The sequence below is a fragment of the Sebastes umbrosus genome, chromosome 13, assembly GCF_015220745.1.
Source record: "Sebastes umbrosus isolate fSebUmb1 chromosome 13, fSebUmb1.pri, whole genome shotgun sequence".
Taxonomy (NCBI): Eukaryota; Metazoa; Chordata; class Actinopteri; order Perciformes; family Sebastidae; genus Sebastes; species Sebastes umbrosus.
This window is the reverse complement of record NC_051281.1, coordinates 26,885,779-26,904,583: the sequence shown is the minus strand read 5'-3', so window position 1 is coordinate 26,904,583 and position 18,805 is coordinate 26,885,779. Positions and strand designations below refer to the sequence as shown.

General features: G+C 43.0%; 1 protein-coding gene across 1 annotated transcript; it reads left to right on the top strand.

Moving 5' to 3' along the window:
* The first annotated feature begins 7,743 nt into the window (after positions 1-7,743).
* Positions 7,744-11,421, top strand: c1ql2 (complement component 1, q subcomponent-like 2). The gene is made up of 2 exons (XM_037789062.1): positions 7,744-8,660; positions 10,518-11,421. Exons 1-2 carry the CDS (start codon positions 8,064-8,066, stop codon positions 10,695-10,697), a joined length of 777 nt encoding a protein of 258 aa, XP_037644990.1. The 5' UTR covers positions 7,744-8,063; the 3' UTR covers positions 10,698-11,421.
* The last annotated feature ends 7,384 nt before the right edge of the window (positions 11,422-18,805 follow it).

The following is an 18,805-nucleotide window of genomic DNA, read 5'->3' as shown; positions in this document are numbered from 1 at the left end:
TTCCTATTAACTTATATTTTATGTCAGCTGTGACATAAAAATATCAATCACAGAGCAAGCCAAAGCATTTACAATTTACCCTCTGTCCACGTTCTCACGACACATAGAGACACACACAGAGACACACACAGAGACACACTGCAAAGAGGTGGCCTCTGGCCTGTGTCTGTGTTTGATGTCTTAACATGATGCAGCCGTGGCCCGCAGCACACTGCGCTGCGTGGCCGTATGTGTCAAACTGACATTTACGCAAAAGTTGAGTGAGAGACAGTTTGTTAACATTTGGCTTTGGCTGCTGGTGATGTTCAGCTGAAGGCGTCCTGTGATTACAATTCCACCAAACTGCTTTAGTGCCCTTAGAGGAAGCAGTCAGTAGTCTGTAGTTGAGTCAGTGGTACACTGAACTGACATGTGCTGCTGAGTGTGTGTGTGTGCCTGAGCAATGTTTCAGATAAGTCCTCCGAACTAAATGTCAAAATATGTCATTTGTCATAATCCTGAATCATATTAGTTTTTTTCTGATCTGACATTCTGATGGTGATTCTCACCATCAGAATGGACATCAGATCCTTGCAAAACCAATCACATGTCTGTCTTCTGACGCCTCTGTTCAGGTTTGGTTCGGTTTAGGCATAAAGTAGATTATTCAGCGTTTTACATTGTCAGATTTGTGCTGGACAGTTTAAAAAATGATCCAAATCAATTCAGCAGAACCAGAGATATGGTCTTTCGGCAGCTGTGGCTCAGAGGCTAGAGCAGGTCGTCCACCAATCAGAAGGTTGGTGGTTTCGATCCTCGGCTCCTCCAGTCACATGTCGATGTGTCCTTGAGCGAGACACCCCAAATTGCTCCTGAAGGCTGAGCCATCGGTGTGTGAATGAGTATTTAGATCAGATCTTGATGGGCAAAGTTGGCACCTTGCATGGCAGCCTCTGCCATCAGTGTGTGTGAACGCTGACATGTAGTGTAACACTATTAACGGCACTGTCAATTTTCACATATTCCAGCACTTATTACTATTACTTTTAATAATGATAAATCAATACTCTTCAAACAAGAATTCTCACATAATAAGCAGCACTCAATTCATTCTCAAATACAGAGGCTTTGACACGGCCGTCGACGTTCTGTACCGCCACACACGGCACCCGTTAGCGCCAGTATGAAACGCACGGGGCATTCCATTAACTATAATGTAAACCCATCCACGGCAACAATAAATGCTCAGAGAAAGTGCGTCGGGAGCGTGGTGATGTAGTTTAAAGAGTGAAAGAGACATACCGGGCGGGTGGGAGGGGAGGTGGATGTGTCCAACAAATGGAAGGCTTTCATCCAGGAGACCGCTGTTCGTGTCCCGTGTTCACAACGTTCAGTGTCCTTTTCACTGTATGAATGTAGTAGTTTTAAGACCAACCGTTTAGTTATTTCCTAAACTTGACTACAGGGGTTTTGTTGCCTAATTATTAAGTGAAGCCAAGGGTGACTGTAGTGGTTTTGATGTTGAAAATGGCGTTACACCAAGGGGCGTGACACTAAGAGGCATGAAACTAAGAGGCGGTACAAAATGGTGGTTGAAAAGTTCAATGATGCCTTGTCATCTGCTTTAAATACTGCTGCTCCACTAAAGGTTAAAAAGAGGTTGACTGATAATGTTAATGAGATCAAGATAATCTGTCAGGCAGCTGAAAGAAAATGGAGGAAAACTCATCGTTCACTGTAAATATATACAAAGAAGCCATGACTGCCTATAACGAAGCAACAAGTCTGGCAAGAAAGGATTACTTTTCCAAGACTATTACAGAGAATGCTGGGAACTCTGGAGTATTATTCTCCACTATTGACCAGCTACTCAACAATGCCCCCACCCCTCCACATTTCTCTGCATCGAAATCTGAAGTTGCATTGTTCTTCAATAACAAAGTAACTTCACCTAAAGCCAGTATTGCTGCTGATGTAAACACAGACGATCTCAGTAAATCCTGTAAAAATGATGCAGTCATGGGAAAATCCACCTGTATCACACTAACTGACCTCTGAAAGACTGTCACTGAATGCAACTCCTCCACCTCATGTACTGACCCTGTACCTACAGCATTTATAAGTGGGTGTTCGACAGTGTTTCAAGTCATGTCCTGAAGATTATAAATAATATTATTATAATAATAATAAGTATTTTATAAACATCTCTTCAAACAGGCATCTACCCTAGTTCACTTCACTTTGGGCCTTTGTGTGTTTTTCCCAACAGTTCTGATTGTCTGGCTGCCCTTATTAGTTTCACCTGTCTCCTATTTTCCCTGCAGTCACCTGACCTCCTGCTCACCTGTTTTCACTCCCCTACTTCGTCTGTCTCTACGTGTACCAGCCCAGTTCCTTTGTTCTTTGTTGGTTTCTCTTCATCTTCTGTTTGGAATTCTGTTCCCTGTTCGCCTGCTGTTTCCTGCCTGTTATTTAGACTCTAAGCCTGTAAACCACTTCCATTAAAGCATAGCAATATTCTTGCTTGCCTCCTCATCCTTTTTCTGTGTTTGGGTCCTTCCCCTGCTGCTAAAGAAACACAGAGAAGACTCTGCATATGTTTGTGTAATTACAATCAAAACCATGTAATGTAGTGACAAATGAAGGAACTTGGTTTTCAGGTTGTGATGTTCCCAGGTTTCAGAATCTTAAATAGATTGAGACTACAGAGGAGAAGCGCAAGCTGTTACTGAATCAAAGCCATCTTTCACCTTCCTTGGGGGGGATTCACAGCTACATAGAAGATACAGATATCATATGAAACTAGAAAACCTAAAGAATCCATATTACCATGGTAGCATGGGCACAACTATGTCAACGCTCCAAAGTTAGGCAAAACTTTGGTGAGGAAAAACTGGTATGGCCATTTTCAAAGGGGTCCCTTGACCTCTGATCTCAAGATATGTGAATGTAAATGCCTTTTATGGGTACCCACGAGTCTCCCCTTTACAGACATGCCCACTTTATGATAATCACATGCAGTTTGGGGAAAAAAACATAGTTTTTTTAATGTAGTATAAATATGTTATTTTCTGCCTATGATGTGTTTGAATATTTCTGCATACTGAGGTCCCTAAACAGTCTTTGAATTACATAAATTGGGTATCACTGTAAAGCTGAGACTCTTGTGAAGCCAATGTGACCACCTGTGTTCATGTGTGATGATGTTAGTCCCCATAGTAGCCCTTTCATTGACCTCACTGTATAAAATGACCTGTGGTGACCTCTAGGATCACAGCCTCATGAAACTTTCCAGCCACAAACTAGAGACCTAGAGCATTCAGGGGATGGATGGCTTTCCTAGCTATATTGACAATAAGGGGGTTTCTTTTTTTATCTTTTTTTTAAGGGGGTTTCTGAGCAGTTCACATAACAGAAGTGCTCGCCACCTAATCGCCGAAAAATGCAATTCTTGCAGAAATCTCCAAATGTCAAAAGTTTTTTATCCCAAATCACAGCATGGCTTTTTCTATGGTTCCTCAAGGTCTTGGTGTCTTAATGTGGTATTATAGAGGGATTATTAATCATTTTTATCAATTCTCAAGTGGTAAAAACTGGTTAAATTTAGCACCAAATCTGTGTAACAAATAGCATCAACCAAGAAATTGCTGCAACAACTTATGAGACTTGAAAGAACATGGAAATGGCCATCATATACTTCTATCATAATATTCTGAGCCTTTATACAGTTTCACAATTTATTTTGATTAATTCATTCATTAATTTGCGTTCATTTCTGATTTCTGATTAGAACAACTTGATACTCCCCCTAAAGACCCCCTCTACCCCCAGAAAAGATAAAAACGGGTCTATTGTGGGTCTCAGAGGACAAGCCAAACGATAGTGATCACCGTCACCCACTCCCACTGACTACTGATATGCAATTTGACATTCACATATCACATGCAATGTTTTTTCAACAGCGTTGTTTCAGAACCATGGACAGCGCTGTCTGCTGTGTGTAAGAGTGCAGCGCTGTCTGTAGTACTGAAACGGAAGGGAGAGAGAGGGAGAGAGAAATGATTGTATTCTTTGATTTTGAAACAGTTGCCTTATGTTATATGTTGTTATTATAGCCTTTCTGAAGGTATTGCATGATTATTATTTTTTTTAAATGAAAAAATTGCCCCCTTGCAATTTGTAACAGCCCCCTCAGTCACTTCATCCTGGCGCCTGGCCTGGGGGGGTGTTGTACTAAAAAGTGTTCTGCATCTACTCAATAGTAAAGACCTATGTCTGTGTCAACGCATATGCCCCCCCACCCCCTCGGCGTGCTTTGAAATCCCCCCCTGTTTAGATGCCTGCCATGGTCCATGAATCTGTCTACACACACACACACACACACACACACACACACATACACAATGAATATGCATTATTCAGTTTTTAAACATCCAGCTGAGAGTGAGTCTGTTTTATAATCACCAACACAGAATGGTTTCATTTGCCCATCAGGGAGTGTGGTAACGCTGGGGGCTCTGTGGCTTCCTGTTTGTGTGTCAGTGCACTTGTCTGCATGGATTGTGTTCATGAATCTGCTTGTGTTATGCAGCAGCGCTTGTGTCTGTGCTTGTGTGTTCTCATGTGTCTGAAACTCATCAGCAGGGTGGGCGAGCTCCTGGGAATCAACACGGGCACTTTGTTAGCTGCTAGCTTAGCCTGCTGAGACAAGGGGATATGAGGAGAAGTTAAATCCTGGATCTGTGGAGATAAGGATTAGCTGATCCTGACAACAGAAGGCAAGTCGTGCCTCTGTGATAGAATAGGAGAAGTAAAAATGGGCACCAGCCAACTTTTAGATGGCTCTAACTGTAGAGGCTCTTTCTCACCCAGAAACTTAACAGGGAGGGGACCCTTGAGCTTGAATTCATTTGACTCCGGAGGCCAAATGATGTCAAATCTGTCAGGAATCCTGTCAATGTAGGATTGCCTCTCTGTGTTGGCCAGCTCCCAGCATTCATTTGGCCACAGGTGAAGTGAACGTAGGAGCTGCAGGCTAAACAAGAGCAAACTTTTCAGCAGTTTGTGTTCCTTGTATAAAGCTCAACAGTGAATATCAATAATGACATAATCATTCAAGGTAGACTTGGAAAATGGTAAATGAACTTGCATTTCTATAGCGTCTTCCTAGTCTTCCGACCACTCAAATCTCTTTAAACTACATGCCAGCATTCACCCATTCACACACACACATTCATACACTGATATCCGAGGCTGCCATGCAAGGTGCCAACCTGCCCATCAGGATCTGATCTAAATACCCATTCACACACCAACAGATCAGCCTTCAGGATTTCAAACCGGACCAACATGGTGGCTCGTTTGGAAACTTTCTCTTATATCATGAAAACAGTTCACACAAATGTGTTTCTGAAAACATTTGAGGTGAGAAATAAGACATGGTGTGGCTGAATCTGTCAGCATTTTACATGACAATGGTTAGTTTAAACATTTCCAGAAGTGACGAGTTGCCATTCGCAATGGTTTATGGGAAGAGTAGTTCCTTCACTCTTAAAATAATTATCTACACAGTCTTGTAATTTTGCATTTCCACTCTTTTGCAAAATTCCTGAATCCGGATCATGATCCGGATTGCCACCAAAGTGTAATGGATTGTTGATTGCGCTACAAATCCATCAAGAACTTTTGGAGTAATCCTGCTAACAGACAAACAAACCAACGCCGGTGAAAAACATAACCTCCTTCAAAGGCCAAAGGCCTCATTTAGTCATATCAACACAAAACAATAGAGATCACTAGACTTACACTAACCATGCACAGAATATTATTATTATTATAGGCACTATATACTTATAGGTTATATATACTGGAAAAACAAAGTTCGGAAACTTGTGTTTGGTGGATTATTTCTCTGTTGTTACAATGCTAATGGTCATTGTATTTTACATCGTTGGAAAGCCTGTTTATTTACCTTCACAATAATGTCCAACTTGTAAGGATCATGCATTTAAGGGATGAGCAGCACAGCTGACTATGTGGGTAGCGCCCAAGAAAAATTTGACAAAATGCTCTGCCAATGGTAAACAGTGTATTCTCATAAGACTACCAGGAAGCCTGCAATGACTGCCCTTCACCGTCAGGCCCGTTGGCGCTGGTGTCGACAACACAGACAATGGAACCTGAACATGTGGGGGAATGTCATGTTCAGTGATGAGTCCAGGTTCTGTCTGCGAAAGTTGGATGGCAGGGTCAAAGTATGGAGACGACGCGGAGAACGCTATGCTGATTGTTGCACCGATGGAGTAACAGCTTTTGGTGGGGGCAGTGTCATGGTGTGGGGGGGGGGGGCATCTCCCTCACTGGCAAAACAAGGCTTGTCATCATTGAAGGCCATCTCAATGCAGGGAGATATCGGTATGAGATTCTGCAGCCAGTGGCAATCCCATATCTCCACAATCTGGGACCTAACTTCATCCTCCAAGATGACAACGCTCACCCCCACAGAGCCAGGGTTATCACAGACTACCTCCACAATGTGGGAGTAGAGAGAATGGAACGGCCTGCCAAGAGTCCAGACCTCAACCCAATTCAACACTTGTAGGATCAGCTTGGGCGTGCTGTACGTGTTAGAGTGACCAACACAACCTCGCTGGCTGACCTGCACCGAATCCTGGTTGAGGAATGGAACGCCATCCCACAGCAACGTGTGACCAGGTTGCTGACCAGCATGAGGAGGAGGTGCCAGGCTGTTGTGGCTGCATATGGATCTTCCACCGCTACTGAGGCTCCTAACGGTGGATTAAATGAATAAAGTGTAAAATAGCCAATATATCTTGTTTGTTCCTTGTTACTGATAGAGAGTTCAATCATCCAATCCACCAAACAACTCAAAACAAGAGTCAACACCAACAGGAGAATACACTGTTTACCATTGACGGAGCATTTTGGCAAATTTTTCTTGGGCGCTACCCACATAATCAGCTGTGCTGCTCATCCCACAAATGCATGATCCTTACAAGTTGGGCATCATTGCGAAGGTAAATAAACAGGCTTTCCAACGATGTAAAATACAATGCCAATTAGCATTGTAACAACAGAGAAATAATCCACCAAACACAAGTTTCTGAACTTTGTTTTTCCAGTTTAGTTATAGGTACGTTTTTAGTTTTGGTTCAGTTTTACTTGAGATTTAAGTTATGTTTTTATTTTATTTATCTACTTCTGCAAGTTTCTTATCTTGTTTCTTTGTGATGTTTGTGATATTTGCACTGGAATTTGTGCGCCATTCAATTCAATTCAATTCAATTCAGTTCAATTCAATTCAATTCAATTCAATTCAGTTCAATTCAATTCAATTCAATTCAATTCAATTCAGTTCAATTCAATTCAATTCAATTCAATTCAAGTTAATAGGCTTTATTGACATGTTACCAAAGCCCAATGAACAAAATAAACAAAAAAGAATGAATTCCTTCATTATTCAGAGCCCCTCTTATGAAAGACATAACCTGCATTAAGATGATTTGTCTCTAACGGAAGGAGATAAAAGAGGAAATGTCTCTCAGTGTGTCAGTAATGCTTCCTCATCCTCTTCCCTTGAGGCTGCTGCTGAGGGATTTATAATTCATACATAAAGATTGAATGATTATTGTTGCAGTCTTAATCCAAATTGCAACAGGCTTTTGCCCCGAACTTGTTACGTCACCAGCCCCCCCCCTCTCCCTGGTCACAGACGAACATAAACCGCTGGAAGCCTCTCTCTGCTCGGAGATGCGCCTCGTCCAGTCATCACGCCAAAACCAATATTCCCCCTGTCAGCTGTGTGACGCGGAGTGAGACTGGCAGCGCGCGGACCGCTGCAGGCTGAACCAGCTTTGGGGTTACAACAAGTCTTTCTCTCTCTCTCTCTCTTCTCTTTAGTCTCTGGGGTTCAGTGACTTCGTTTTGGTCCACTCTCTTTTTTGCCTCTCTTTTAGCTCTCACCACCTTCCACCATTACGTCCCAAAGCAAAACGGACTTCTTAGCGCTCGCGTCTCGGACTCTCCAGAGGAAGAGGATCGTGGCCGCGGTGGTCTGCATCGTCATGGTTTTAGCTCTCATCATCGCGATCCCTCTGCTGGTCCAGACCTCCAAGACCGAGGCGCACTACGAGATGATGGGCACCTGTCGGATGATCTGCGACCCGTACAACCCCAAACCCAGCGCCACGGCTCTGGAGGTCCTGCAGGACCTGAAGGACCTGAGCGCGGTCCCATCTCCAGCCTTTGTTCAAGGGACTAAAGGAGAGCCGGGTCGGCCGGGGAAACCCGGGCCGAGGGGGCCTCCGGGCGAACCGGGGCAACCGGGTCCGAGGGGGCCTCCGGGGGATCGAGGAGACTCTGGGAAGACCGGGTATCCAGGGGGTGTGGTGGGTACAGCGCGGACCGAGACCGGAGGAGAGCTCGGATCTGCCGTCGTCAGCGGGGCAAAGATCGCCTTCTATGTGGGTCTGAAGAACCCTCACGAAGGGTACGAGGTGTTGAGGTTCGACGACGTGGTCACGAACCTGGGGAACCACTACGACCCGACCACCGGAAAGTTCACCTGCCAGGTGTCCGGGATTTACTACTTCACCTACCACGTGCTGATGCGCGGAGGAGACGGGACCAGCATGTGGGCAGACTTGTGCAAAAACGGACAGGTAAATATATCACCTTAACACGTGCGCGTGTTAATTAAACAAAGGAATTAAGGTTCCTGTCTGGTGTGTGGAGCAGCAGCTCTCCTTTACGCAGCAGAGCCATGGAGAGCTGGAGAGCTTTTACGCACTCTGAATAGGCTGATCTAAAACCCATAAATCCATAAATCCATGACTGAGTGGTTGTTTGGTCAATAAATCTGTAACATGCTGAATCCTCGCGCTCTGTCAACAAATGGTAATGGTTGGACTTGCTTTTATATAGCGCTTCTCTAGTCTTCCGACCACTCAAAGCGCTTTACACTACATGTCAGCATTCACCCATTCACACACACATTCACACACTGATGGCAGAGGCTGCTAAGGTGCCAACTTTGCACATCAGGATCTAATCTAAATACTCATTCACACACCGATGGCTATGCCTTCGGGAGCAATTTGGGGTTAAGTATCTTACTCAAGGACACATCGACATGTGACTGGAGCAGCCGGGGATCGAACCACCGACCTTCCGATTGGTGAACAACCTGCTCTACCACTATGTGCGCACTGATGAAACAAAGTAATTCAGGTTCCTGTCTCGTGTGTGGAGCCGCAGCTCTCCGTTACGCAGCAGAGCCATGGAGAGCCATGGAGAGCCATGGAGAGCTTTTACGCACTCTGAATAGGCTGATCTAAAATCCATAAATCCATAAATCCATGACTGAGTGGATGTTTGGTCAATAAATCTCTAACATGCTGAATGCTCGCGCTCTGTCAACAATTGTGACATAATAAACAAGGGAAAAAGTCCAGAGTGCTCGGAAGTTCAAATCAGTGTGATGAAGGTGCTCTTTGGTGGGGTACACAAAGGTTAAAAGAAAGGGGGGAGTCCAAGGCACTCTTCTGGCAAAAAAATATAAAAAGCCTTTATTCCATTGGCTATTTCATGACGAAATGCTTAAAAACACCCTGAAGAAGGCTGTTTGTGCCGCTATACGCGTGGGTTGTTACCCAATCTTACATGCACCACTATTGTTTTTAGCATTTCATCATGAAATAGCCAATTGAATAAAGGCTTTTTATATTTTTTGCCAGAAGAGTGCCTGGACTCCCCCCTTTTGTGAACTGTGACATAATGTTTGTATATGATAGGAGTCATTTGAGGCTCAGTGCGCACCTGTGTTAGGTCGGTCATGCGTCTGCCTGCAGGGAGTGTGTGTGTGTGTGTGGGGGGGGGGGGGGGAGAAAGCTCTCGCTCTCTCTCTCTCTCTCTGTGGGCCACCAGAACACCCCTCTCCATAATACTCCAAAACAAACCACCATAACTATCACCCTAACCATCATTCTTTTACTTCTATCTATCTACCTATTTATATTTATTTTACTTTATTTGATCTTATCTTATTCTTTGAAATCTGGCCTTAATTTGATTTGCACCCTGACTGACAGCCAGCCACCCCACCCCTCTCAAGAGCACACACACAGTCTCATGATATTGATCTTGCCCAAATTATGTTGGCTTTTTTAAAGTTTTGATTCTTTTTTTTTTTATTATTTATTTATTTTTCTTTCTTTAATTAATTTTTCTCTCCATTTTTTTTTTTTTTTTTTCATATTTCATTTTATTTTTGTTTTCCTTTTTCTTACCTTTCCTCATAACAAAATAAAATAAAATGAAATATGAAAAAAAAAAAAATGGAGAGAAAAATTAATTAAAGAAAGAAAAATAAATAAATAATAAAAAAAAAAGAATCAAAACCTCCTCCATCTCCTCTCTCCTCCCTCCAATGATTCTATAGAAAAGGGCAGAAGCCCTGAGCTATCAAACCAGGCTCACTCTCTCTCTCTCTCTCTCTCTCTCTCTCTCTTAATGTGCAGGTGCGCGCCAGTGCCATCGCGCAGGACGCGGACCAGAACTACGACTACGCCAGCAACAGCGTCGTCCTGCATCTGGACTCCGGGGACGAGATTTATGTGAAACTGGACGGTGGCAAAGCGCACGGCGGGAACAACAACAAATACAGCACGTTTTCTGGCTTCCTTTTGTTCCCGGACTAAAATGGGATAATAAGCAGCTCTCCATCCTGCCATGACAGAAACAAACCTCAGTTCAGAGTCAACACTGTTGATCAGACCGACAGGAGGAAGTGCAACCAAGCACTTCATCTCATAGTCAGTCTTAAAACCTATAACGAATCCATCATATAATTCCACTTATTTCTACAATAGCTTCACATGCTTTGCTGGTTTTCTTTAGCAAAAAAAAATCACAAAGCAGATGTCTCCATTGTGGCATGTTCAAGGACCCCTTCTGAAACAGGTTGTTCTGCTTTGGAAATAAGTGAAATTATGATGATAAATTCAGATAAGTATCCATAAATATAATAACCTCAGAGTTATCCCCCTTCATTGTTCTGAGACTCTGCTACAGATGAACAGCCTTGACGCAATGGATTCACAGTCTATATTTGCAGTGCAGGTGTTGTAGCCTTTTTTCTCTTTGTGCATTTTGTGGAGTTGAGGTTGTTCGATGCCCTGGAGAGGGGTGGGGGGTGCACTGACACTGAGCTGAAAAGGCCTCGCTGACCACCCCCCTATACAGAGGACATTGCTGTGTGATGTCATGCTATTTTGCTTGAAAGTGTGCCTCACAAAGATATATATATACGTATATATATATATATATATATATATATATATAAAAATAAATGAAAATCAGTGAGCCCATATAAGCTGTAGCCTACGGTAAACTGTCCACCCAGTGTTGTCTTCATATTCCACTTTAAACGTTGGTCAATGATTTCAATAAATGATTATGATTTGTAAGTTGGTGTGGGAGTTGGCTGTCAGTAAGACCACCGAGGTACAGTCTGAGTGGAACTGAGGCCAAATGTTTCTGATGATCAGAAGAAATGTGATTTTGTCATTTTATGCTACTTTATACGCCTTGACTTACATGCCTTAAAGCTGAAGTAGGCGAGATTGGAGCAAATATGATTAAAAAAAGTTATTTTTATAAAACGGTTGCTATATCGTGACAGTAGTACATGAAATGTGCCTCTGTGTCCTCCGGTGCTCCTAATGGCATCTGCAAGATTTTACAGACCAGAGAAAAACAAGCAGTAAGAGCTGACCTGAGATCTGCTGTCCATCTGCCGTCTATGAGAGCCGGCTGTCAATCACTCGCAAACTCCGACCAAACGGTCAAACTAGGCAGCACTGATCAAATATGAATCAATATTATGTTACGTTAATGCCTATTTCTCTCCTCAAATGTTTTCAGAATCATCTCGTAGTGCACGGTTTAGCTGTAAAATGGGAAAGTTTGTGACGCCGCTGCCATTGTGAAATCTGGTGAAGGAACACCAAGTACCGGTCACATGGCCGGAGCACAGCCAATAGGTACGCTCTCTCAATGAAATGACCTGTGATTGGTCAAAGTCTCCCGTCACTGGCTAGACTTTCTAAAGCCTGAAAACAGAGCCATGAGAAGGTGCAGAAGTCTAGTTATCTCTCAGAACACTTGAATTACAATATGCTGAAAGGTTATTATGGAATTTTTGCCCAATGATGCCAAAAATATACTGCCTACTGAAGCTTTAATCCTTTTATTCCCTGTGGAACATATGCTACTGAGGAACACAGGCCACTGACGACCCCTTGCCACTTTCTCCCGTCTTGTGCTGCTCTTGCCAGTTCTTGCCAGGTGTGTCCGCTCTGTTTCATTTCGGCTTCAACGTCCCTCCGCGTTTATACATCTACTGCATTACAATTCAGAGGGAATTATTGTACTTTTTACTTCACTTCATTTATTTGTTATAGTTGCTTTGCAGATGATGATCTTACATACAAAAAAACACATGATAGAGTACATTTTTTAAGGTTAAAGTGGTTCCCAGCTTCTGTGGCTTGTGACCTCTTACAGAAACAACTGGGGCCACTTGTCATGTTTCAGATTCTGTGAGACGTTAGCAGTGATTTCCCCTCTAAACTTCCCACATGGTTTCATTGAAATATCAGTTTGAGGCCCAAAGATAATAAATTATCAGATATTTTTTAAAAAAGCAAAGATTGGAAAGATGACAAATTTGTAGTGGAACTTAGTTTTTTCTTCTTTTCTGTACTGTTAATTATCTCACAACTCTTCACAATGTTGTGTGACCCTTTGGTGGGGACTATAGGTTAGCTACATAGCTACATTTTACTGATAATACTTCTGTACTTTTACTTAAATGAGAGTTTGAATGCAGGACTTTGCTTGTAAAGTCCACTGTTGTCATGTTAACATGAGTATGTTTACATTGTTGTACTGGTACGAATCTGAGTACTTCACCACTACAGATATAAAGAGGGAGAGTTTACTGTGTGGGAGCAAGAGCGAGTTACAAGATGTGTGTGTGTTTGTGTGTGTGTGTGTGTGTGTGCACACACAGATAGATGGCCCTGTCCCGGCCACATCCTGCTCGCATATTGTGGTGGACAGTGATCCATTCCTGCTCTGATAAATGTTGAGATGACGTTGTGTCTCAGCGCCTCGTGCTTTATGAGTGTCCCATAAATTAAGTCAACAGCTCAGCACGTCACATTCTATTCAGGACGAACGTCTTCGTTAAGCTGCCTGGACTTGGCGGCTGCGGGACACTGACAGCGTGCTCTCACTTCAGAGCCTTAATGCATAAAGCGTGACATCCTGCAGGTTAACATGCCTCAGCCATTCACAGAGAGCTGTGACCATTTTGATATCAGCCTCCTTTTTCGCTCGTCAAAGACCGATCCTCAGAGTGTCCTGCTGAGAGGTCATGCAGAGCTGTTTTCCTCCTGTCCAGGGTTTGTTCAAGACAAGAGGGTTTATAATGAGTCTGTTATTCAGTATTTAATGTACATGTTTTTATATATGCACTCAATAGTGTCCTCATATCCCCAATTGTCCTCTCGGCATTCTCAGAAGATGGTGTTTTGAATATAAACTGTGTGACAAGATGAAGTCAGGTGTGTAATGAGAACTATGGTAGTAAAATATTCTAGTGTTTTCAACAAACATTAAGCCTCATTATGGAAAAAAAATCGTATTTTGTTTGTGGTTGGAATCAAAAGTTTTAATGCTTATCAAAAATGAAAGGAGGAGAATAATGTAGAAACTATCGGGAACTTGTGTATAGTATAATAATGTAATATAATAATAACTGTGTGGTAGGCTACAGGACCATGGATAGAGGAGACTCCTGCTGCTTTCAAGTGCTCCTCAGAAGCTCAGACTTCTCAATGTCATTGTGCTTATGCATCAAAGAAAACACACCCCGTATTTCATTTTTTTCAGATTATATTTCATTCACATTACTTTTGTTATAATTAAAGGGGAACTCCGGCGATTTTACACATTAAAGTTTATTTATAGGTCTTTAGGAGTTCTACTACATATGTGAAAAGAAGTAGTATAAAGCCTTTAGTGTCTCCAGAGGGAGCTGTGTGAAGTCTGATAAATGTCCTCTAGTCAGTTGCGGGGCGCTGTTTGAAGTGATCTTACCAGACTTCTGTAGCCCGCTGCTCATCTCTGCTTGAAGATAGAAGCTCCAGGCTACATTAGCAACTGCTAGCATAACACGCTCGAATCGCCAAGGGAAGTGTTGGTGGTCGAGTTGCATTATGGGTAATGTAGGCTCCAGGTTTTGACAAGGAAGAAGAATGTGTGGTATAACAAAGACGATATCTCTGGTTCTGTTGCATCGGTTTTGATACTAACGCGAGACGGTGGACGACCCATGGAATACTCTTTTAATTGAAATTCAACTAAACATAAAAAGAAAAGTAAAGAACTGAGATATTAATATTATGATGATGATGATGATGATGATGATGATGACAAAGATGATGAATATACCCCTGTGAATGCCCCAGAAGTCACATCCACGTGAACACTTCAGCACCACGGACAGAGCCTGTCATTCTCCCTCCAGCCAAAAGGGGGCACCGAGATGTTATACAGGAGTTACATAACATAGTGTGGTCAACAGAGTGTGGTCACATTCTCCCATCCAGAGGGGGAGGACAGATTTCAGGTTTGTAATTTGAACCAAAATCATTTCATCCAATAAACTTAATTCATTGGCCTACAGGAGAAACAATCCATTCATGCTTTCCTTCCTACACAGAAAGCCAGAGGTCAGAAGACAGACTCTGTCACCTAAAACATGTGAATTCTTAATTTCATAACAATTTAAACAAATGGGCTGTCCAATTTGTATTGATACATTAGAGAATCTACTGTGGGTATATATAGGTCTATAAGGTGTATAAAAGAAAGAGAAAACTGGGGAAATCCTGCTACATCTTCAAAGGTCAAAGGTCAACTTTATTATCCCGCAAGGGGAAATTCATATATAAAATATATACTCTATGCATAGTGCAATCCAACAGTATTAATATACAGAGAAACACCGTCCAAACACAATCAAATTGCATGAAACTACACAGTTCAAACACCTTATCCAGAATATATAGGGTGGGCTACAACCTGTTTACCTCTCGTTTAGAAGTCTAATTGCCGTCCGCACAAAAGATTTGCTATACCTCGTTGTTCAAATTTTTTGCTACAGGAATCCGCTATTTGATCTGCTACTCCTTTTCAATTTCTGATGGGGAGGATGGGTAGGATCGTTGAGGATCTGATCAGGTCTTGATGTTTTAACCAAGAAATTATTCATTAGAAATTTAGTTGTAGATATTTCTTGACTCTGATCCCTTTCTTTGTCATGACGGCTGCCTCAGTTGTTGTTGTTTTTGCTCAGTCACCCCCCTCTGTCGCTGCCTCCATCCACGTCTCACTTCCCCCAGGTCTATGTAAGCATTCTCCACCTGTCCACCAGCCACCCTCAGACTTTCCTGACTCCCACATCCACCTGCTCACCTGTTCACATCCCCACCTGCTGACACACCTGCCTCTCATTATCTCATCAGCTCTTCAGTGTGTAGAACCAGCTCACCAGCCAGTTTGTCATGTTGTGCACTGTGTGTGTTCCAGCCATCTGTACCTGTTATTTGTGTTTCTGACCTGCTGCCTCGATCCCCCCTCTGGACTAGTTTGCTTGTTTGGACGACCTTCTTGTGCCTGGCTGTAAGTCTTTTCATGTACACACACCCGTGACACTCATCAGTTTAGTTTCATATCCATTTACACCTTGGGTAATAATAACAAAGAGAAAACTTGCATGTAATGTGGAACTGCCTATAGCATCTCTTTAGCAGCTTCCTGTGACACAGGTCCACACCTGCTGTCTACTCTCTTCCTTCTTGATTTTCTGTTTTAATCTCTTCACTCTCCTGAGCTTCACTCTTTTACATATCTATGTTACTCTCGACTGACAAAAGTTTGATCAGGTAACAGTAACTTGGAGACCCCTGGTCTATTTGGTCTCGAGGACATTTACAGAGATGATGCTGAATTTAATATACTGGGTGATTCTTAGCGTGAAATAATAGTTCCAAACATCATTATTCCAGTTACTATAATATGGCTCATGTACAAACGCATAGAACAATATCCACGAGCAGAAAACCATAATCACGAAGGAGCATTTCTAAAGCCCCTGTTACACAGAGATTCTGCAATAGTGCTGTAAAGAAGATCCATTACGCAAAAGCTTGTAGTCTCCTTCAAATGAATTCATCAGAACAAGTTTTAAAATTGATGCAGATATTTGTCACAGCTATACACACATGTAGAAACAACAGAGCAGCTGCTTCATGTTTGTGATACGATTCAGCATGATAGGCTGAGCTCCAAATCCAGAAAATATTCCTTCTATTTCAAAACTATCCAGTATAGGAGTAAGAAGAATATTTCTAGTTAATAGGGCTAATATCATTATTATCATAACAAAATACTATATAGGCTACATAAATGTTGCTTTTTAATATTTCAATCATGTTTATTTAGCTTTTTTTCTATGTTCAACAATAACTACTTTGTTACTATTTCCTATAAGTAATTAATATTTAATTGTACTCTATGGATAAATTGAAAACATCATTTAATCTGTTTTGGACAGGAATCCTTGAATATTATATACATTATATTATACTTCGATTGAATAGCATTGAGTTTGTCACTCACTACGTTTACATGCACAAAATATTCCGTTTTTGCTGTTTTTCCAAAAAAGACGATAGTCCTACTAAGCTTAGTATACATTGCTAATAAAAAAATATATTCCACTAATATTCCCATTTACATGCAGACGTGCTGCAATTAACATAACCGGTGGAGGACCTGTTTGACGTGTGAACATAGCCTCCCTCTTTCATTCCTTCATATCCAAAAACCCGCTGATATCCAAGTCTTTCAGAATGTTTAAAAGTAGGTATGTTTCTCCTTCCGACCAGAAATGTGGGCTTTTCTTTTGGCCATGGATCCAGTTGGTTTGTGTAACATGTACAGAGCTGACCATGAACAGGCAAGAGGCTGTGGGGCTGTGTGTTACATCATCATTACGTCTAGTTTAAGAGACATAATTCCCACGTTTACTGGACCTCTGGGGGGGTTATGAGGTGGATTAAATTCTGTCACTCATCCTGTCTCTTGCCTTCCTCTTTCCATATCTGTCCCAAGTCTCCTGATTCTCCTTCAGATTTCCCAGACCTGTCTAGAGTGCCCTAGACCTGGACCTCAAGGAGGTGTTTAATAAGGGCTGTGCTACATCGCTACCCCTCACTGACCCCATGACTGTGTTATTGACCTCCTCCCTGGGGCTACTCCTCCCAGGGCCGCTTTTAATCACTGACCGCCCCGGAGAGGGAGGCTATGAACAAGTACTGGCCACTGGGATCATCCGCCCGCTTGGTGATGGATTCTTTTTCGTGGAAAACAAGGATAAGACTGTGCCCCTGCATCGACTACACGACTTAATCACCATTAAGAACAGCTACCCTCTCCCACTCATTTCCTCTGCGTTTGAACTGCTGCAGTGAGTTACCATTTTTGGTGATGCCATTTGGTCTTACTGATGCCCCAGCTGTTTATCAGGCCCTGGTGAACGATGTTTTGAGAGACATGTTGAACCTTTTTGTTTTTGTGTATCAGGATGACAAAATGAGCAGAGGGGAGAAATGCAAGTTTCATCAACAGACATTCTCCTTCCTGGGTTTTGCCGTGTCCTCCGAGAGCCTTCAGATGGGTCCAGCCAAGGTAAGTGCAGTCTTTGTCTGCCCTGTTCCCTGCAGTTGCAAGCAGATAAAGCAAATTTTAATCAACGGTTTATCAGCGAGCTATAGCTCTGTGACTGCACCTCTCCATGCTCAAACCTCCCCCAGTACCAGATTCCAGTAGAACCCCTGGGCTGATAAGGCTTTTTGGGACCTGAAACGCCATCGGCACCTGTCCTCACCCTGTCGGACCTACTAGCTCCAGTTTGTCATCAAGGTCTATGCTTCTGACGTGGGGGTTGGGGCAGTACTCTCTCAATGCTCCCCCAAGGATAATAATTTTCACCCTTGTGCGTTTTTTTCCAGGAGACTTTCCCAAGTGGAGGGAAATTATGATAAGGCAACCGAGAGCTGCTGGCCCTTAACTTGGCGCTGGAGGAGTGGAGGCACTGGTTGGAGGGGGCCGAACAGCCGTTCTTGGCATTGACTGACCACAAGAACCTGGAATACATCAGGACCGCCAAGAGGCTAAACTCTTGCCAATCCAGGTGGGCACTGTTTTTTAATCCCTTTATCTTCACTCTGTCTTATCACCCTGGCTCCAGCAACACCAAGCCGGATGTTCTGTGCCGTCAGTTTGAGCCGAACATCACCCCGAGGACCCCTAACACAGTTCTGCCCCCTCCGGCGTTGTTGGTGCGATCACCTAGGGCACAGAGAGTGAGGTTCAAGTGAGTGCTTGAGCCAAGGAGATCATGTTGTTTCACGTTGGAAGTAGTTCTGTAGGTTAATTGGCACCATGGTCAGCCGCTCCGCTGGTTATCACCCCCAGTCTAATGGGCAGACACAACGGTACAATCAGGATCTGGAGACGAGGCTCCGTTGTTTGGTGTCACAGAGCCCTTCTTGATGGAGTCAGCAGTTATTTTGGATTGAGTATGCCCATAACTCTCTTCAAGTCTCCGCCACAGGTCTGTCTCCCTTCCAGTGTGTCTACTTCTATCAGCTGCCGTTGTTCCCAGAGCTTG